General features: G+C 39.2%; 1 protein-coding gene across 2 annotated transcripts in view; it reads left to right on the top strand.

Annotated features, from left to right (window-relative positions):
* Positions 1 to 17,620, top strand: part of LOC105467239 (RNA binding motif protein 27) — an 89,387-nt gene that overhangs the window by 20,567 nt on the left and 51,200 nt on the right. For both annotated transcript variants that reach the window (XM_071098260.1, XM_071098259.1), the window contains exons 3-8: positions 532 to 656; positions 6,421 to 6,512; positions 7,167 to 7,360; positions 8,545 to 8,805; positions 11,356 to 11,649; positions 15,482 to 15,616. In XM_071098260.1, coding sequence (XP_070954361.1) covers positions 532 to 656; positions 6,421 to 6,512; positions 7,167 to 7,360; positions 8,545 to 8,805; positions 11,356 to 11,649; positions 15,482 to 15,616 — 1,101 coding nt within the window. The remainder of the gene's footprint in view (positions 1 to 531; positions 657 to 6,420; positions 6,513 to 7,166; positions 7,361 to 8,544; positions 8,806 to 11,355; positions 11,650 to 15,481; positions 15,617 to 17,620) is intronic.

The raw sequence follows: 17,620 nt of genomic DNA, 5'->3' as shown, positions 1-17,620 counted from the left end.
TTCAGTTAAGTTTTTTGAGTTGGCAGTGCCTTTAATCCAACAATAAGAGGTATACCGTAAAAGTCTTCTACTCTTTTACGTCCACCGCGTTCCCACCTACAGTACACAATTTTGTCAGTTTTTATTTTATTTCAGTTTTTTTATGCAGATGGATAGAAACACATATAAATATATACTCTTAAATCTTCGAGATCAGGTATTATTAGTATTCTTTCTTTTTATAGCTGTCGTGTACTCTATTGTATAGATATCCCATAGTTTATTTAACTAGTCTCTTATTCATGGAAATTTGAGTTGTGTCCGATCTTTTGCTATTACATACTCCAACAAATAATCTTATATATTATTTTGCAAGTAGGTCAGAAGGATTTTAAAACCTGGAAGTGGGATTCTCTTCCATAAGGTAGGACTCATTTTTAGTCCTACCAGCAGTGTACAAGATGCCCTGTTTTCCTAAGCTTTGCTGACAATGTGTTGTCAAATTTTTGTTTTTTGTTTGCACAATATGTAAATGTTATTTCTTCTCCTTAGAAACTTCAGGTTTTGTGGACAAACTGTTCGAAAGTCTCTATACTAAGAACTACCTTCCACCTTTGGAACCAGTTAAGCCTGAGCCAAAACCACTAGTCCAAGAAAAAGAAGACATTAAAGAAGAGGTAATGCAAATTTTTTCTCCTGCTCTTGGGGGCCTCTTAGATTCTGTCACCAGTATCCTTAGTTGGAAGTTGAGCCTTTTAAAAGTAATTGCGTATTGATTCAAGTTTCCGGATTTTAGGCATGGTACAGATTATTCATCAGGATTTCGTAGTTGCTTGGACTGAAGAGTTGGAAAAGTTTCAGATAGCTTGTTTAGAGATCCAAGAAATATTTTAGCAATATTGAGGAAGTCAGAGAAATCTTATCTAGTGACTTTTAGAAAAAGAAAACTTGGTTAAATATAGAGAGATTGACTGAAAGTGAACTGTTAACAAATCCTCAAGAGAAATCATTAGGTAACACATTTTCATGTGTATGGAGAAACCAGTTACACTTTTTGATTATATAGAGTTTTAAAAAATAGTTAATTTGGCCGGGCGCGGTGGCTCAAGCCTGTAATCCCAGCACTTTGGGAGGCCGAGACGGGTGGATCACGAGGTCAGGAGATCGAGACCATCCTGGCTAACGCGGTGAAACCCCGTCTCTACTAAAAAGTACAAAAAACTAGCCGGGCGAGGTGGCGAGCGCCTGTAGTCCCAGCTACTCTGGAGGCTGAGCCAGGAGAATGGCGTAAACCCGGGAGGCGGAGCTTGCAGTGAGCAGAGATCCGGCCACCGCACTCCAGCCTGGGTGACAGAGCGAGACTCCGTCTCAAAAAAAAAAAAAAAAAAAAAAAAGTTAATTTAATTGTGAACATCACTGTCAATATTGGAAAGAGGACTTTAGAAATGTTTTTATAATATTGAAGTATAAAAACATGGTTATAGATGGTAACCTAATTGTTTGAGCCAAGAAGGAAATTTTACAGAGTTCTTTGTACTTCCTTTTATATACAGACAATATAGCATAGAAAAATGTGGATTCTGTAATCAGGTTGTGTGAGTTATAATAACAACTCTACAAGTTCACTTCTCTGTCTCACTCTGATATCAGTAAAATGAGGATCAGAGTAGTGCCTATGGAGGATTAGGTGAGATTATGTGTGTGTATATATATGGTTTCTAGTCCAGTGCCTGGCACATAAATGTTGGTTATCATGCAGAAATATTTCCTAATTTTTTTTATTACATTTATTCTGAAGGTAAAATGAATTTTTAATTTAGAAATAATTTTAAACTTAAATAAAAATTACAAGAGGCCGGGTATGGTGGCTCATGCCTGTAATCCCAGTGCTTTGGGAGGCCTAGGTGGGCAAATCACCTGAGGTCAGAAGTTTGAGATCAGCCTGGCCAACATGGGAAGCCCTGCCTCTACTAAAAATACAAAATATTAGTTGGGCATGGTGGCAGGCATCTGTAATCCCAGTTACTTGGGAGGCTGAGGCAGGAGAATCACTTGAACTGGGGCGGCAGAGGTTGCAGTGAGCCGAGATTGTGCTGTTGCACTCCAGCCTGGGCAACAAGAGCAAAACTCTGCCTCAGAAAAAAGAAAAAAAAAAAAAAAAAACAAAAAACAAGAATAGTATCCAAAACACCCATATGACATCTATCTAGATAAACTTTTTTTTTTTTTTGGTAGAGATGGAGTCTCTTTATGTTGCCCAGGTTGGTCTCAGACTCCCACCTCTGCCTCCCAAAGCTCTGGGTTTATAGGTGTTCTAGATATATTTACTGAAACTTTGCCCCATCTGCTCTCTTTAAATATCCATATGATTTTTTTCTTAGTCATTTGAGTAGTAAGTCACATACTTCATGTCTTTTCACCCGTAAGTAGAGTACTTCAGTGTGTATTTCCTACAAATAAGTAATATTCTCTTAGGTAACTTATGATACTGCGATCAAGTTCAGTAAATTTAACATCCGTATAGTATTTTAATGTATTATCTGTATTCAGTTTTATCAATTTACCAGGCAATGTCCTTTTTTTATTTCCGTTTAAAAAAGTTTGTTGTTGTTGTTAAAGAGACAGAGTTTCACTATGTTGCCAAGGCTCGTCTTGAACTCCTGAGCTTAAGCGATCCTCCTGCCTTGGCCTCCCAAAGTGCTGGGAGTACAGGCATGAGCCACTGCACCTGGTCCCAAGTGTTTCTTTTTTATAGCATGTTCTTTTCCTCTCCATTTTCAGGATTGATTCTAAGGATTAGGTATCGTTTAGTTATTTCCAATTCATTTTTAAATGCTAGGCTGATTGACCTGATCCAACATTAAAAGAAAAAAATGTGGCTATATTTAATTAAGATCAACTGAGAATGCTGTCTGTTTTTTTTTTATATATATATCATGCCCTGTAATTATCTCATCAAGTTCTCTGAAAATTGGAGAGGCTTGTTTAATGTGTCTTCAAGTACTGGAAATAGGAAGAAACCTTTCTGGTTTTTTGTTTGTTTGTTTGTTGTTTTTTTTTTTTTTGAGACAGTCTCACTACATTGCCCAAGGTTAGAGTGCAGTGGTGCCGTCTCAGCTCACTGCAGCTTCCACCTCCTGGGTTCAAACGATTCTCCTGCCTCAGCCTCCCAAGTAGCTGGGATTACAGGCATGTGGCACCATGCCTGGCTAATTTTTGTATTTTTAGTAGAGACAGAGTTTCACCATATTGACCAGGCTGGTCTTGAACTCCTGACCTCGTGATCCACCTGCCTTGGCCTCCCAAAGTGCTGGGATTACAGGGGTGAGCCACCATGCCTGGCTACCTTTCGGTTTTTTTTTTTAAGACAGAATCTCATTCTGTCGCCCAGGGTGGAGTGCGGTGTTGTGATCTCGGCCCATTGCAACCTCTACCTTCCAGGTTCCGGCAATTATTCTGCTTCAGCCTCCTGGGTAGCTGGGATGATAAGCCCTGCCACCACTCCTGCCTAATTTATGTGTGTGTGTGTGTGTGTGTGTGTGTGTGTGTGTTTTTTTTAGTAGAGATGGGGTTTCACCAAGTTGGCCAGGCTGGTCTTAAACTCCTGACCTCAAGTGACCTGCTTGCCTCGGCCTCCCAAAGTGCTGGGATTATAGGCATGAGCCACTCCGCCAGGGCTGGAAGAAATCTTTCTTGAGAACTTTCACAGAAATTTTTCTTTGGTACATTATAGTATATAATTTTTGGTCTATGGTATAGATTATGTTTTTTATAAGTTAAAATTTTTTGTGACTTTTTTACAGTCATTGAATTTCAGTGGTATAGATGTATCTGTTTGAGAGGCAGCTGATTTGAATATAAGAGAAAATTTGCATTATCTTGAGTTTATTGATTTATTTTTTTGAGATGGAGTTTCATTCTTGTTGACCAGGCTGGAGTGCAATGGTGCAGTCTCGGCTCACTGCCACCTCCACCTCCTGGATTCATGCAATTCTCTTGCCTCAGCCTCCCAAGTAGCTGGGATTACAGGTGTCTACCACCACTCCCGGCTAATTTTTTTGTATTTTTAGTAGAGACGGAGTTTCACCATGTTGGCCAGGCTGGTCTTGAACACCTGACCTCAGGTGATTCACCTGCCTTGGCCTCCCAAAGTGCTGGGATTACAGTTGTGAGCCACTGCACCCAGCCTATCTTGAGTTTTGAAAGAACAGTTAAAAAACAAAACAAAACTGTTATACTGTCTTATTTGTGTCTTTGTAGATACAATTTTGAGAATTGTGAAAAATGGATAATACCAGTTTCTGTGTAGAGCTACCCCAAATGACAACTTTCTGGCACTTCTCATTTTCTGGGTTTTATACATAACTTAATTGCAATTACTGAAATAAATTATAGTTCATTTAATAGTGCATAAACATAATTGTTTATAGTATTTCTGTTAGATAATAGAGTAGGAAAGGAGTCTGAGGTGGCACACATCTTTGGTTAATTGTCTTTTTCTGGTCTGTGCTTAGTTGCTCTAACAGGGTATAGAGAAGCAAATCTAGGGATTACCCATTTTAACTTTCTTCGTTGGTCTTTGGCTATATTGGGTTCCATTAGTGGTTTTCTGGTTAGACTATTGATCACCAGGGTAAAAGAATTTGGATCATTGGCACCAACTCGTCTTGCTTCTGGAAAAACAACGTGGTAGACATGTGCCATGATTAATGAAGCACACTGCCTTCATTCCTCTTTTCTTTATCTCATCTTTTTCCTTAAATTTTATTTTGTGAAGAAATTCAATCATTTGTCCTGTAGAGTTTTTACTGTCTGGATTTTGCTGTTTGCATCCCAGTGGAATAATACATCCTCTGTATTTCCTGTGAATTAGGATAGAGAATGATTTTTAAATGTAGTCTAGTGACTGTGTAGTGATTTTGCTGCCATATGGTTGCCATATTGTGGCTGCCATTTTATGTTGCCTGAATTTTATTAAATTATCTCCTAAGTCCATTCACTCACTTCCCGATTTGTATATTTGTCAGTGAGATTCTCCATAGATGGGTATTTGTTTAACTCTTGCAAATTACTTTATTTCACCTTTCTCTAGTAAAGACTGTATATTTGGTTTGAGATAAACTTGGTTCAAGTACAATAATAAAAATCACTGGTTTTCTGGGAGGCAGAGGTTGCAGTGAGCTGAGATGGCGCCACTGCACTCCAACCTGGGCAACAGACTGACACTTGGTCTCAAAAAAAAAATTAAATTAAATTAAAAAAAAATTACTGTTCTCTTTGTATTTCTGGTCAATTTTGACTGTTAGGCTTTGAGAGAAAACCTTAATATTTCCATTAGTTCCTATACAATTTTTCCGTAGTTTACATGAATTACTTAGTTTTATAGCATTCATTAATTTAACCATTTTTTCCTAAAACATTTCCTATGAAAAAAATCTGAAGAGCTACTAAAATTAATTATATATGTATATGTATTTCATAATGAGGAAAACATAACCATTTTACTATATGGTACTTGGAGATTTGCTGTTTTATTTTAATTTGAAGAATGAATTATTTGTACTTTTCCTACACTACCTTTCCCTACTTTAAATTAACATTAAAAAATTAACCTACTGCTTGTTGAAGTAATCTGAGCATCTTTTTTATTTCTGCTGTTGCCTAACTCTTTTGGGTATGATTTGACTTTATTTTTTTAGTGTATTTACTTGTGCCCTCTCTTGCGCCAGAAATATTATTAGGTAGATGGACATATTTCATAATTTATAGAGGGACTATCCTTTTTTTTTTTTTTTTTTGGAGACAGATTCTCGCTCTGTTGCCTAGGCTGGAGTGCAGTGGCGCAATTTCGGCTCACTGCGACCTCCGCCTCCTGGGTTCAAATGATTCTGCTGTCTCAGCCCCCTGAGTAGCTGGGACTACAGGTGCATGCCACCACGCCTGGCTAATTTTTGTATTTTTAGTAGAGATGGGGTTTCACCATGTTGGCCGTGCTCGTCTAGAACTCCTGACCTCAAGTGATCCGCCTGCCCAGCCACCCAAAGTGCTGGGATTATAGGTGTGAATCACTGCGCCCAACCAAGAGGGACCATTCTTATTTCTTTTTTTTGTTTGTTTTTGAGAAGGGTCTCACTCTCTTGCCCAGCCTGTGGTGCAGTGGTGTGATCATGGCTTAATGCAGCCTCCGACTTCTGGGTTCAAGCAGTCCTCCCATATCGGCCTCCTGAATAGCTGGAACTACAGGTGCATGCCACCATGCCCAGCTAACTTATTTTATTTATTATTTTTAGTAGAGATGGAGTCTCGCTGTGTTTTTCAGGCTGGTCTCAATCTCCTGGCCTCAAGTAGTCTTCCCACCTGGACCTCCTAAAGTGTTGGGATTACAGGTGTGAGCCACCGTGCCTGGCCCTACTCTTATTTCTAATCAATATTTTCATATAGGTATTTCAGGAGCCAGCAGAGGAAGAACGAGATGGCAGAAAAAAGAAGTATCCTAGTCCCCAGAAGACTCGTTCAGAATCTAGTGAACGAAGGTTTGTGTTTATCTTTAATTAGGAAGATACTGATGACTCACTTTTTAGTTGCCTTGCAAGGGATTTTTAATATATATACTAACTCCTCTCTGTAAACTCATTAAAGAAAGATGTTACCTTTCTTGCTTTCATTCTTTCTGTTTTTTTCTTTGTTTTACTTTCTGTTCCTTTTATAAACAGTCATTATTATGTGTTTTCCCCAAGAGCTCAGGGGTGGGAGCAGTCCCCTTAGAGAATATTAATGAAATGTTCCATTTCGTTAGGGGTGCTCAGTATTAAAATCATCCATGGCATTTTTTATGACAAGTAGTACAACTTGTATATTGAATCATCAACCTAACATCAAAAATTGGTCTTTGTTTAGGAACACTTTGTTTTGAGCCTTTTTTCTTTTCTAGTTCAAATTTTCTGTTTTCCTCTGCTCATCTCTCCCCATACTTTGGATTCACCTCTTTTTTTCATTTCTCCCCACCCATAATTGCAGGAGGGATTTTTTTTTCTCTGTATATATTTGATTAGAGGAATTATGTGGTAGTTTTGCAACTTTCTAAAAAAGCGTAGATATTATGACTCAAGAGTAGTATTATACTATAGATTTGTTTGCAGACTTGGTTTCTATAGCCTGCATATGGCTTTTATATCTGTATATTGTAGGACACGTGAGAAAAAAAGAGAAGACGGGAAGTGGAGAGACTATGACCGGTACTATGAGCGGAATGAATTGTACCGTGAGAAGTATGACTGGAGAAGAGGCAGGAGTAAGAGTCGGAGTAAGAGCCGAGGCCTGAGTCGTAGTAGAAGCCGAAGTAGGGGGCGCAGCAAAGACCGGGATCCAAATAGGAATGTTGGTGAGTAGATGAGTGTCCCCCTAAAAACTCTGTAGTTGTTTATCTGTCTCTATCACAAGGGTGCAAGAAATTCTCTTAAAGAAAGATGTACCTTTAATATGTCTAAGCAATGTAAAAACTGGAATTGTCTCAAGAAACTCAATATTCATTTTGTTAGAAAACAGGGCTCTATTCTGGGGATGGAATCAAGGGAGTTTGATTAAAAAGGAGCTGTTCAAGTATTGTACATGTCTAGACTTAACTCATTTTGTTTAATGGATACAAATGTCCTTTAATCAATAAAGCTATCATGTGAGGGAGAGGGTTGCCTGCTTTTCTTTTTTGTTCATTTGGTTTTCTAAAAGTAATTGATATGCTGGAAGGGTGCTTGAAGTTGATAAAATTAAAAAGATAAAATAAGTAGATTATTGGGATCCCAACCACTCATTTTCTGAGATACAAGTTTGGAAGTCAGTTCTTAGATAACCTTCTTATTAAATATCTGTGGAGAAGCTGACTGTTTTTTTAAGTGTGACTAATGTTGATACTATAAAAGATGATTTTGTATAAGTTCTTGCCCAAGATATGTCACATGTTGATGTCCCCACTTTTAGGATATATTAATAAAGAGAGCAGTGCGAAATATGGATAGCTAGATAAGTTTAATTCAACATTCTCATGTTTTCTTTTTTTTTTTATTATTATACTTTAAGTTCTAGGGTACATGTGCACAACGTGCAGGTTTGTTACATATGTATACATGTGCCATGTTGGTGTGCTGCACCCAACATTCTCATGTTTTCTTTTTTTTTTTTTTTTTTTTTTTTTGAGACGGAGTCTTGCTCTGTCGCCCAGGCTGGAGTGCAGTGGCCGGATCTCGGCTCACTACAAGCTCCGCCTCCCGGGTTTACGCCATTCTCCTGCCTCAGCCTCCCGAGTAGCTGGGACTACAGGCGCCCGCCACCTCGCCCAGCTAATTTTTTGTATTTTTTAGTAGAGACGGGGTTTCACCGTGTTAGCCAGGATGGTCTCGATCTCCTGACCTCGTGATCCGCCCGTCTTGGCCTCCCAAAGTGCTGGGATTACAGGCTTGAGCCACCGTGCCCGGCCATTCTCATGTTTTCTATGTGAGAAAATAAACATAGTTTAAGAACATGAAATATCTGATCTCTTTGTTTTCTGTTTTTAATTTTGTCTCCAAACAGAGCACAGGGAAAGATCAAAGTTTAAGAGCGAAAGGAATGACTTGGAGAGTTCCTATGTACCTGTGTCTGCACCACCTCCAAACTCTTCTGAGCAGTATTCCTCTGGGGCACAGTCTATTCCCAGCACTGTTACAGTGATCGCACCTGCTCACCACTCTGAAAACACAACTGAGAGTTGGTCTAATTACTATAACAATCATAGCTCTTCCAATTCTTTTGGTCGAAACCTACCACCAAAGAGGCGATGCAGAGATTATGATGGTAAAAATCAACACCTTTTCTCATATTGTGCCCAAAAGTACTAGCAAAGCAAACGTTGCATATATTGCATATCTTTTAGTTATAGTCCAGTTTATTTTATTTTATTTTATTTATTTATTTTGAGACAGAGACTCGCTCTGTCGCCCAGGATGGAGTGCAGTGGCTTGATCTTGGCTCACTGCAACCTCCATCTCCTGGGTTCAAGTGATTCTCCTGCCTCAGCCTCCCAAGTAGCCTCTCAAGTAGGTACCAACCCATGGGGAATGTTGTTTAATCTGTATTCTTACTCACTTCACTGGCCTGTATTATTTCCAGCAAGTCACACACAGGCGCGTGCCACCATGCCTGGCTAACTTTTGTGTTTTTAGTAGAGACAGGGTTTCACCATTTTTGTCAGGCTGATCTCGAACTCCTGACCTCAGGTGATCTGCCCACCTCAGCCTCCCAGTGTGCTGGGATTATAGGTGTGAGCCACTGTGCCGTGCCTGTAGTCCAAATTTTGTTAAAAGGAATGAATGGGGAGGAGAATCTCTTTTGCCATATGCTTATTTACTTGTTTGATTTAATGGTTTGGCTCTCATTGAGAGAATATTTAAATTTTACCCTTTTTTAGATTTTTTTTTTGTTTGTTTTCTTGTTCTCATTGTTACTTCAAACACTGTATACTGTAGTATACCATAAAATTTCATAGATGCTAGTAATTGTAATTTTAAAAAATTTTATTTATTTATTTATTTTTGGAGACAGACTTGCTCTGTCCACCAGGCTAGTGTGCAGTGGCACAATCTTGGCTCACTGCAGCCTCTGCCTCCGAAGTTCAAGCGATTTTCCTGCCTCAGCCTCCCAAGTAGCTGGGATTACAGGCGTGAGCCACCATGCCCGGCTGATTTTTATATTAGTAGAGACAGGGTTCCACCATATTGATCAGGCTTGTCTGGAACTCCTGACCTCAGGTGATCCACCTGCCTCAGCCTCCCAAAGTGCTGGGATTACAGATGTAAGCCACCATGCCTAGCCAGGAATTATCATTTTTTTGAGTAGTGTTTGGTGCTGGGAATTTGTAGAAGTTACTTACAAGTTTGATTTGCCAACTTTCCATTTGAATGAATGAATTGGTATGTGTGTATTTCTTTTAAATTTTTATTATGGAAGTATTTATATATTCATAAACGCTGACAAAATGGTATGCTTAACCCCAGCGTATCTGTTACATCATTTAAATAGGCACCAACTCATGGGGAATGTTGTTTTAATGTATACTCCCACTCACTTCTGTGGCCTGTATTATTTCAGGCAAGTCACAGACATCATAATTTTTTTCTATAACTATAGAATGCATATGTTTTTACATTTTACTTATTTTAAAGTAGGAAATAGAGTCAAATTATAATTCAAGAATTACCTCATTCTCGCCCTAATCTCTCAGCCACAGAGTACTCCTTCCCAAGGCCAACGTAATGTTATCAATTTGTTGTTTATCTTTCCAAACATAGTCTGTGCATATGTACGTAAGCAAATACATACACATATTTTCCCCACATTTTTAACATAAATACTAGTATACTACTCATACTTTGCATAATGTTTTTTCATTTAGCAGTATTTCCTGGCATTCATCCTATGTTAAAACATAAAGAGCTTCCTCAATATTTATTTAGGCTTTTTAGTATTCTTTTTTTTCTCTTTTTTTTTTGAAATGGATTGTTGCTCTGTCAACAGGCCGGAGTGCAGTGCCGTGATCTCAGCTCACTGCAGCCTCCACCTCCTGTGTTCAAGCGATTCTCCTGCTTCAGCCTCCTGAGTAGCTGGGACTGTAAGCGCGTGCCACCACACCCAGCTAATTTTTGTATTTTTAGTAGAGATGGGGTTTCACCATGTTGGTCAGGATGGTCTCAATTTCTTGACCTGGTGATCTGCCTGCCTTAGCCTCCCAAAGTGCTGATATTACAGGTGTGAGCCACTGCGCCCAGCCCTACTTCTTAGTATTCTTTATGTACAAACGTGTTTAACTTATTCTTTATTGATGTATGTTTGGGATGTTTCTATTATTTTTCTACTATGAACAGTACTGCAAATGATAACCTGGTACATAATGTCCACCTGAATATTTGAAAGTTTCAGCTTCCAGATGCAGCAATAATGGTTGCTTTAGAATAATGAGAATAGATTGAGAGTAAATAATCTAGATCAATGCCCTTATTCTCCCCTACCCCAAGCCTTTGCTAAATTGATATTCGCTTAAAATATCTGAGTTTTTATTATGAAAACTTAATTGCAAATGGTTTAGTATAATGGTAGTTGGTAACCTGTTCTTGACTCTTTTATTTGCCGTCTCAACAAGTCATAGTATCATAGTATAAAAAGTAGAGAGTACATCTGCCTCTACCTTGGGGATATGTGATGCTTAACAGAGTAACACTGAGACTTTGGATTCCTTGGAGAAAACTACTTTGTAAATGAGATTGGTGGGTTTTTCAGGGACATGTTTTGTTGTTTTCTGAACTCTAAGTAGATGATAATAAGATTCCTTTTTTATTTTTTATTCCACAGAAAGAGGATTTTGTGTACTTGGTGACCTTTGTCAGTTTGATCATGGAAATGATCCCCTAGTTGTTGATGAAGTTGCTCTGCCAAGTATGATTCCTTTCCCACCCCCTCCTCCTGGGCTTCCTCCTCCACCACCTCCTGGAATGTTAATGCCTCCAATGCCAGGTCCAGGCCCAGGCCCAGGCCCAGGTCCAGGCCCGGGTCCGGGCCCAGGTCCAGGTCCTGGCCATAGTATGAGACTTCCTGTTCCCCAAGGACATGGTCAGCCTCCACCATCCGTTGTGCTTCCCATACCAAGTAAGTATATATTCGTTGAATTTTTCTTTCTTTAGTGTTCTATTTAGAAGAACCCCATCCCTTTTAGCTAACTTGACACTTCTTTAAAGTGTTTGAGAAATAGAGTAATAATATAATTTGGAATATATTCCCATAATTAAGATGCTATTTTTTTCTTTTTTCCATCCATTATTGCATAGTGTTGTTTGTATTACCACAGTGTAAATTTTGTGTGTAGTGGCCTAACCTGTATTGACCTCTAGTCAAATCTAGTTCTCATCTTAAGAAAGCCAGTATTTATTTGTTTATTTTTATTTAGTTTTTCTTTAGAGACAGGGTCTCATTATGTTGGCCAGATTGGTCTTGAACTCCTGGCCTCAAGCAATCCTCTCCCGCCTTGGCCTCCCGAAGTGCTAGGATTACAGGCATGAGCCACCACGCCTGGCCAAGAAAGCTAGTTTTTAAGATGTCAGAGAAAAAACATGTTAGCAATTTTACGAAATTTTCCAGTCTCTAAAGAAAATCCTTCAAGAATATTGAAATAATATTAAAAAAAAATTTTTTTATTAAGGACATTTTTAGAAGTAGAATAGTATGTGTGTTGCATGTACCATCATCCGGCCTCAATGATGATCAATATTCTGCTGTTTTGTCTCATTTATTTTCCCTTCTCTCCCATAAACTTTTTTTGGGTTGGTTGGTTTTTTGCTGGAGTAAATTCTAAATGTCATGTCACTTCACCAGTATGTACTTCAGTATGGATCTCCTTTCTGATAAGGACTTTTTGTTTTTGTTATTAAAAAAAAAAAATCAATATGCCATTATCACGTCCACCAAAATTAGGAGTAAGAAATGTTTTAAAATGGTCATTTAAAAAGCATTATTAAGGCCGGGCGCGGTGGCTCACGCCTGTAATCCCAGCACTTTGGGAGGCCGAGGCGGGCGGATCACAAGGTCAGGAGATCGAGACCACGGTGAAACCCCGTCTCTACTAAAAATACAAAAAATTAGCCGGACGCGGTGGCGGGCGCCTGTAGTCCCAGCTACTCAGGAGGCTGAGGCAGGAGAATGGCGTAAACCCGGGAGGCGGAGCTTGCAGTGAGCCGAGATCGCGCCACTGCACTCCAGCCTGGGCGACAGAGCGAGACTCCGTCTCAAAAAAAAAAAAAAAAAAAATAAATAAATAAATAAATAAAAAGCATTATTAACAGTTGCCAACATAGTAGAAATAGAAGTAAGACTAAATTTTTAAAAAGTAATTGAAAAAATTATGGAATGAATTGTTTTCATGTATGCAAAGATATAAAACGTTATCTGCTTGAAGACATTTAACATTAAAAGATGGCAAATTAGGCTGGGCATGGTGGCTTGTATCTGTAATCCCAGCACTTTGGGAGGCTGAGGTGGGTGGATCACTTGAACTCTGGAGTTCGAGGCCAGCCTGGGCAAGATGGCGAAACCCCATCTCTAGAAAAAATAGAAAAATTAGCCAGGCATGGTGGTGTGTACCCGTAGTCCCAGCTACTTGGGATGCTGAGGTGGGAGAATGGCTTGAGCCTGGGAGACAGGTTGCAGTGTGCTGAGATTGCACCACTCCACTCCAGCCTGGGTGACAGAGCCAGACCCTGTCTCAAAAATAAATAAAGATGGCAAATTTTTATTTTTAGAAATATCGCTGTTCAGTTTAAGCAGTACTTTTGATGAATTTCTTTTTAACATTTTATTTTGAAATTATAGACTCAATTATAGAATTATAATTACAGAAATTATAAAAATGGTTTAGCATGATCCTGAGCTTCCCTGCAGTAAAGTTTTCTGTAGGATATACATTTCATGGCCTGGCACAGTGGTGCATGCCTGTAATTCCAACACTTTGGGTGGCTGAGGCTGGCAGATCACTTGAGCTTATGAGTTTGAGACCAGCCTTGGCAACATGGCAAAACCCTGGCTTTACAAAAAACACAAAAATTAGCCAGGCATGTCGGGGGGTGCATGTAGTCTCTGCTGCTTGGGAGGCTGGAGTGGGAGGATTGTTTGAGTCCAGGAAGTCAAGGGTGCAGTGAGCTGTGATGGCCTCACTGCACTGCAGCCTGTATGACAGAGCAAGACCTTGTCCCTAAAAAATAAACGGATATGTTTTATTATTAAAGTTGGTAAATGTTTGGAGGGATTTAATGCATATGTTTGGCCTATAGAAACATTTTTTTTTTTTTAAACGTAGCATTTGTGATTTTTTTTTCTTTTCTTTTCTTTTTTTTTTTGAGACAACATCTCACTCTGTGCCCTAGGCTGGAGTGCAGTGGGGAGATCTTGGCTCACGGCTCACTGCAACCTCTGCCTCCCAGGCTTAAAGGGATCCTCCCACCTTAACCTCCTGTAGGACTACAGGCGTGTGCCACCATGCCTGGCTAAAGTTTTTTGGACGTTTTTGTAGAGACAGCGTTCACCATGTTCCCCAGGCTGGTCTTGAACTCCTGGTCTCAAGCAGTTTGCTCTCCTCAGCTTCCCAAAGTTCTGTGATTACAGATGTGAGCCACCATGCCCAGCCCATATGTGAATATTTAATATAATCACATAAACAGTATAATTGTGAAGATCAAGCTGAGATTTTATTTCCCAGATAAAGCAACATCGTTTTATATATGGAAATTCTAAAATAAAGAACATTATCTCAATGTGGGAACATATCTATTTAAAAGTTAAATTCAAGAATACCATTTCTCCTGACATTTTGCTATGAAAAGTTTGAAACAAATAGAAAAGTTGAAGGAATTGTACTTGTGTACTTACCATCCAGGTTCTACAATTAGCATTTACTGTATTTATGTTAGCACATACTTTTCCGTTTCTCATTTTTACTGTTCATGCTTTTCACAGTATGTTGCAGACATCAGTACACTTAATGAGCATGCTTATCATTAACTTGAATTCTGTAGAACTTTACCATCACCCTAGAAAGTTTCCTGAAGCCTCTTCTCAGCCATTCTCCACCTTCACCCATAGAGGCAACCTGTCCTGCCTTTTTTCACCTTAGATTTGTCTGTTCTAGAACAAGTAATGTTCTTTTAATTAATTATACAACTCGCAGTGCTTAAGCTTGCATATATCAAATTCCTTAATTCTGTTCAGAGCCAAATTAGGTATTTTAAATGAGCATCCAAGTTAGTACTAGTATGGTATTTTTTTCTTTATTTTAAGACGAAGTCTTTGTTGCCCAGGTTGGTATGCAGTGGCGTGATTTCGATTCACTGCAGCCTCCACCTCCCACGTTCAAGTGATTCTCCTGCCTCAGCTTCCCAAGTAGCTGGGATTACAGGCGTATGCCACCACACCCAGCTTATTTTTGTACTTTTAGTAGAGATGGGGTTTCATCATGTTGGTCAAGCTGGTCTCGAACTTTTGACCTCAAGTGATCTGCCTGCCTGGACCTCCCAAAGTGCTGGAATTACAGGCATGAGCCACCATGCCTGGCCTACGATGGTATTTTTTTTTTTATTATTATTATTTTTTGAGACAGGGTTTTGCTCTTGTTGCCCAGACTGGAGTGCAATGGTGCGATCTCGGCTCACTGCAACCTCCGCCTCCCAGATTCAAGTGATTCTCCTGCCTCAGCCTCCTAAGCAGCTGGAAATTGCAGGCATGTGCCACCACGCCCTGCTAATTTTTGTATTGTTAGTAGAGACGGGGTTTCTCCATGTTGGTTAGGCTGGTGTTGAACTCCTGACCTTAGGTGATCCGCCTGCCTTGGCCTCCCAAAGTTCTGAATTACAGGTGTGAGCCACTGCTCCTGGCCTGGTACTTGTATGAGGAAATATTAATGCTGTACTTTTCACTTTTTGTTATCTGTATGTAGGACCACCCATAACACAATCAAGCTTGATAAACAGCCGTGACCAGCCTGGGACAAGTGCAGTGCCCAATCTTGCATCAGTGGGAACAAGACTACCTCCTCCTTTGCCCCAGAACCTCCTTTACACAGTTTCAGAACGTAAGTACATGTTGTTTGACTTAAAATTGACAGGGTATAGAAAAGCCAAGTTGTCTCATATCAGTATTACCCTTTAAAACATTGTAAATAGTTTCTGTTCTTATCGATTCTAAAAATTATATTTGTATTCACAATACAGTTTATCATGTGTTTGTGCTATATAGACATATTTTAATTTTGTGTGATATGGGAGAGAAAGGCAGGGCTTTCTGTTTCGGAGCATTTTACTCTGCCATGGAGTAGTAACATTTATTCTCTCCTTTTTATTTTTTTGAGATGGAGTCTCTCTGTCACCCAGGCTGGAGTGCAGTGGCGTAGTCTCTGCTCACTGCAACCTCTGCTTTCCAGGTTCAACTGATTCTCTTGCCTCAGCCTCCCAAGTAGCTGGGACAACAGGCACGTGCCACCATGCCCAGCTAATTTTTGTATTTTTAGTAGAGATGGGGTTTCACCATGTTGGCCAGGCTGGTCTCAAACTCCTGACCTCAGGTGATCTACCTGCCTTGGCCTCCCAAAGTGCTGGGATTACAGGTGTGAATCACCTGTGCCCAGCCTAATGTCAAGTCCTTCTAAAGGAAATTTATTTTGATGCTTTTTTAAAAAATTGTTTATCCTATTGATTTTCTAAAATGAAAGATATATCTCCTAAGAAGTATACAAAAGAGCGGGTTAAATATGCCTAATAATTAACTTGCATACTGAAATGAAGATAGAGAGCATCATTTAAATTGTAATATTCTGTATTTAGGCTGTTTGTGACATTCACATTTAATTGTAATTATACATTTTTCTTGGGCCTGGCACAGTGGCTCATTCCTGTAATCCTAGCACTTTGGGAGGCCGAGGTGGGCAAATCACCTGAGGCTGGGAGTTCGAGACCAGTCTTACCAACATGGAGAAACCCTGTCTCTACTAAAAATGCAAAATTAGCTGGGCATGATGGAGCATGCCTGTAGTCCCAGCAACTCAGGAGGCTGAGGCAGGAGAATCGCTTGTACCTGGACGTAGGTCGCAGTGAGCTGAGATCGCACCACTGCACTCCAGCCTGGGTGACAGAGCAAAACTCTGTCTCAGGAAAAAACAAAACAAACAAACAAAAAACCATTTTTCTTGAATCCTAATTCTCTTTTATTTCTTAGGTGTTTTATTGTTTACTAAAGCTTTAAAAAATTACTTTCTTCAAAAACATTTTTTTAAAAGGTAGTTGGTTGTTAAAAATGTCAAATTAGATTTTTTTTTTTTTTTTTTTACAAGGCCAGGTAACTTTATGGATATGTTCATCTTTTATGTAACTGTGTTTATCATAAAGTTTGTTTTGCATCCTAAACATTTCTGTATGTCTTTCATGTCTTGGAGAGGCAATTCAGCAAACTTGTTAAGCCCAGTTTCAAATCCTGGTTTTATCATTTACTATCTTTGTGACCTTGAGTAAGTTGCTTAGCCTCTCTGTAGCTCAATTTCCTCTTCTTTAAAATGAGAGTAATATTACCTCATTAAGGTTGTTTTGAGGAATAAATTAGTACATCTAAAGCATCTAAAAAAGTGCCTAGCCACTAGTAAGCTATAAGGATTCATTAGTATATTATTGTAGTTATTATTGTTTCCTGAAATTTCAAACTCTGAAATCAAATATATTAACTTCTTAAATCTGGACCTTCGACCATCCCTGTTTTTGTCAATGGAATAACACCCACCTAATGTCTAGAATTGAAACCTTCACAGGTCTGACTTATTGCTTTGCTTTTTTACATCTAGTTAATCAAAATATCTTTTTTCTTTGAAGTATCCGTTTCTATTTCTTCTTTGGCCTGTGCTCTCATCCACTCTAGATCATCTCACATTTGGATTGTTACTGCAGCCTACTTCACACCATTATGTTTTATGTTTAACTTCCTTAAGTCATACCACATAATGCTACTGAGCTAATTTTCCTGAGAAATCCAACCATGAAAGTTCCTTAAGAGAACTTTTTGGTGGCTACCATTTCTTTCTGAGCCATCAATA

The sequence above is a fragment of the Macaca nemestrina genome, chromosome 6 (assembly GCF_043159975.1).
Source record: "Macaca nemestrina isolate mMacNem1 chromosome 6, mMacNem.hap1, whole genome shotgun sequence".
Taxonomy (NCBI): domain Eukaryota; kingdom Metazoa; phylum Chordata; class Mammalia; order Primates; family Cercopithecidae; genus Macaca; species Macaca nemestrina.
Note: the sequence above shows the minus strand (reverse complement) of the source record. Positions and strands in the feature narration are given on the sequence as shown.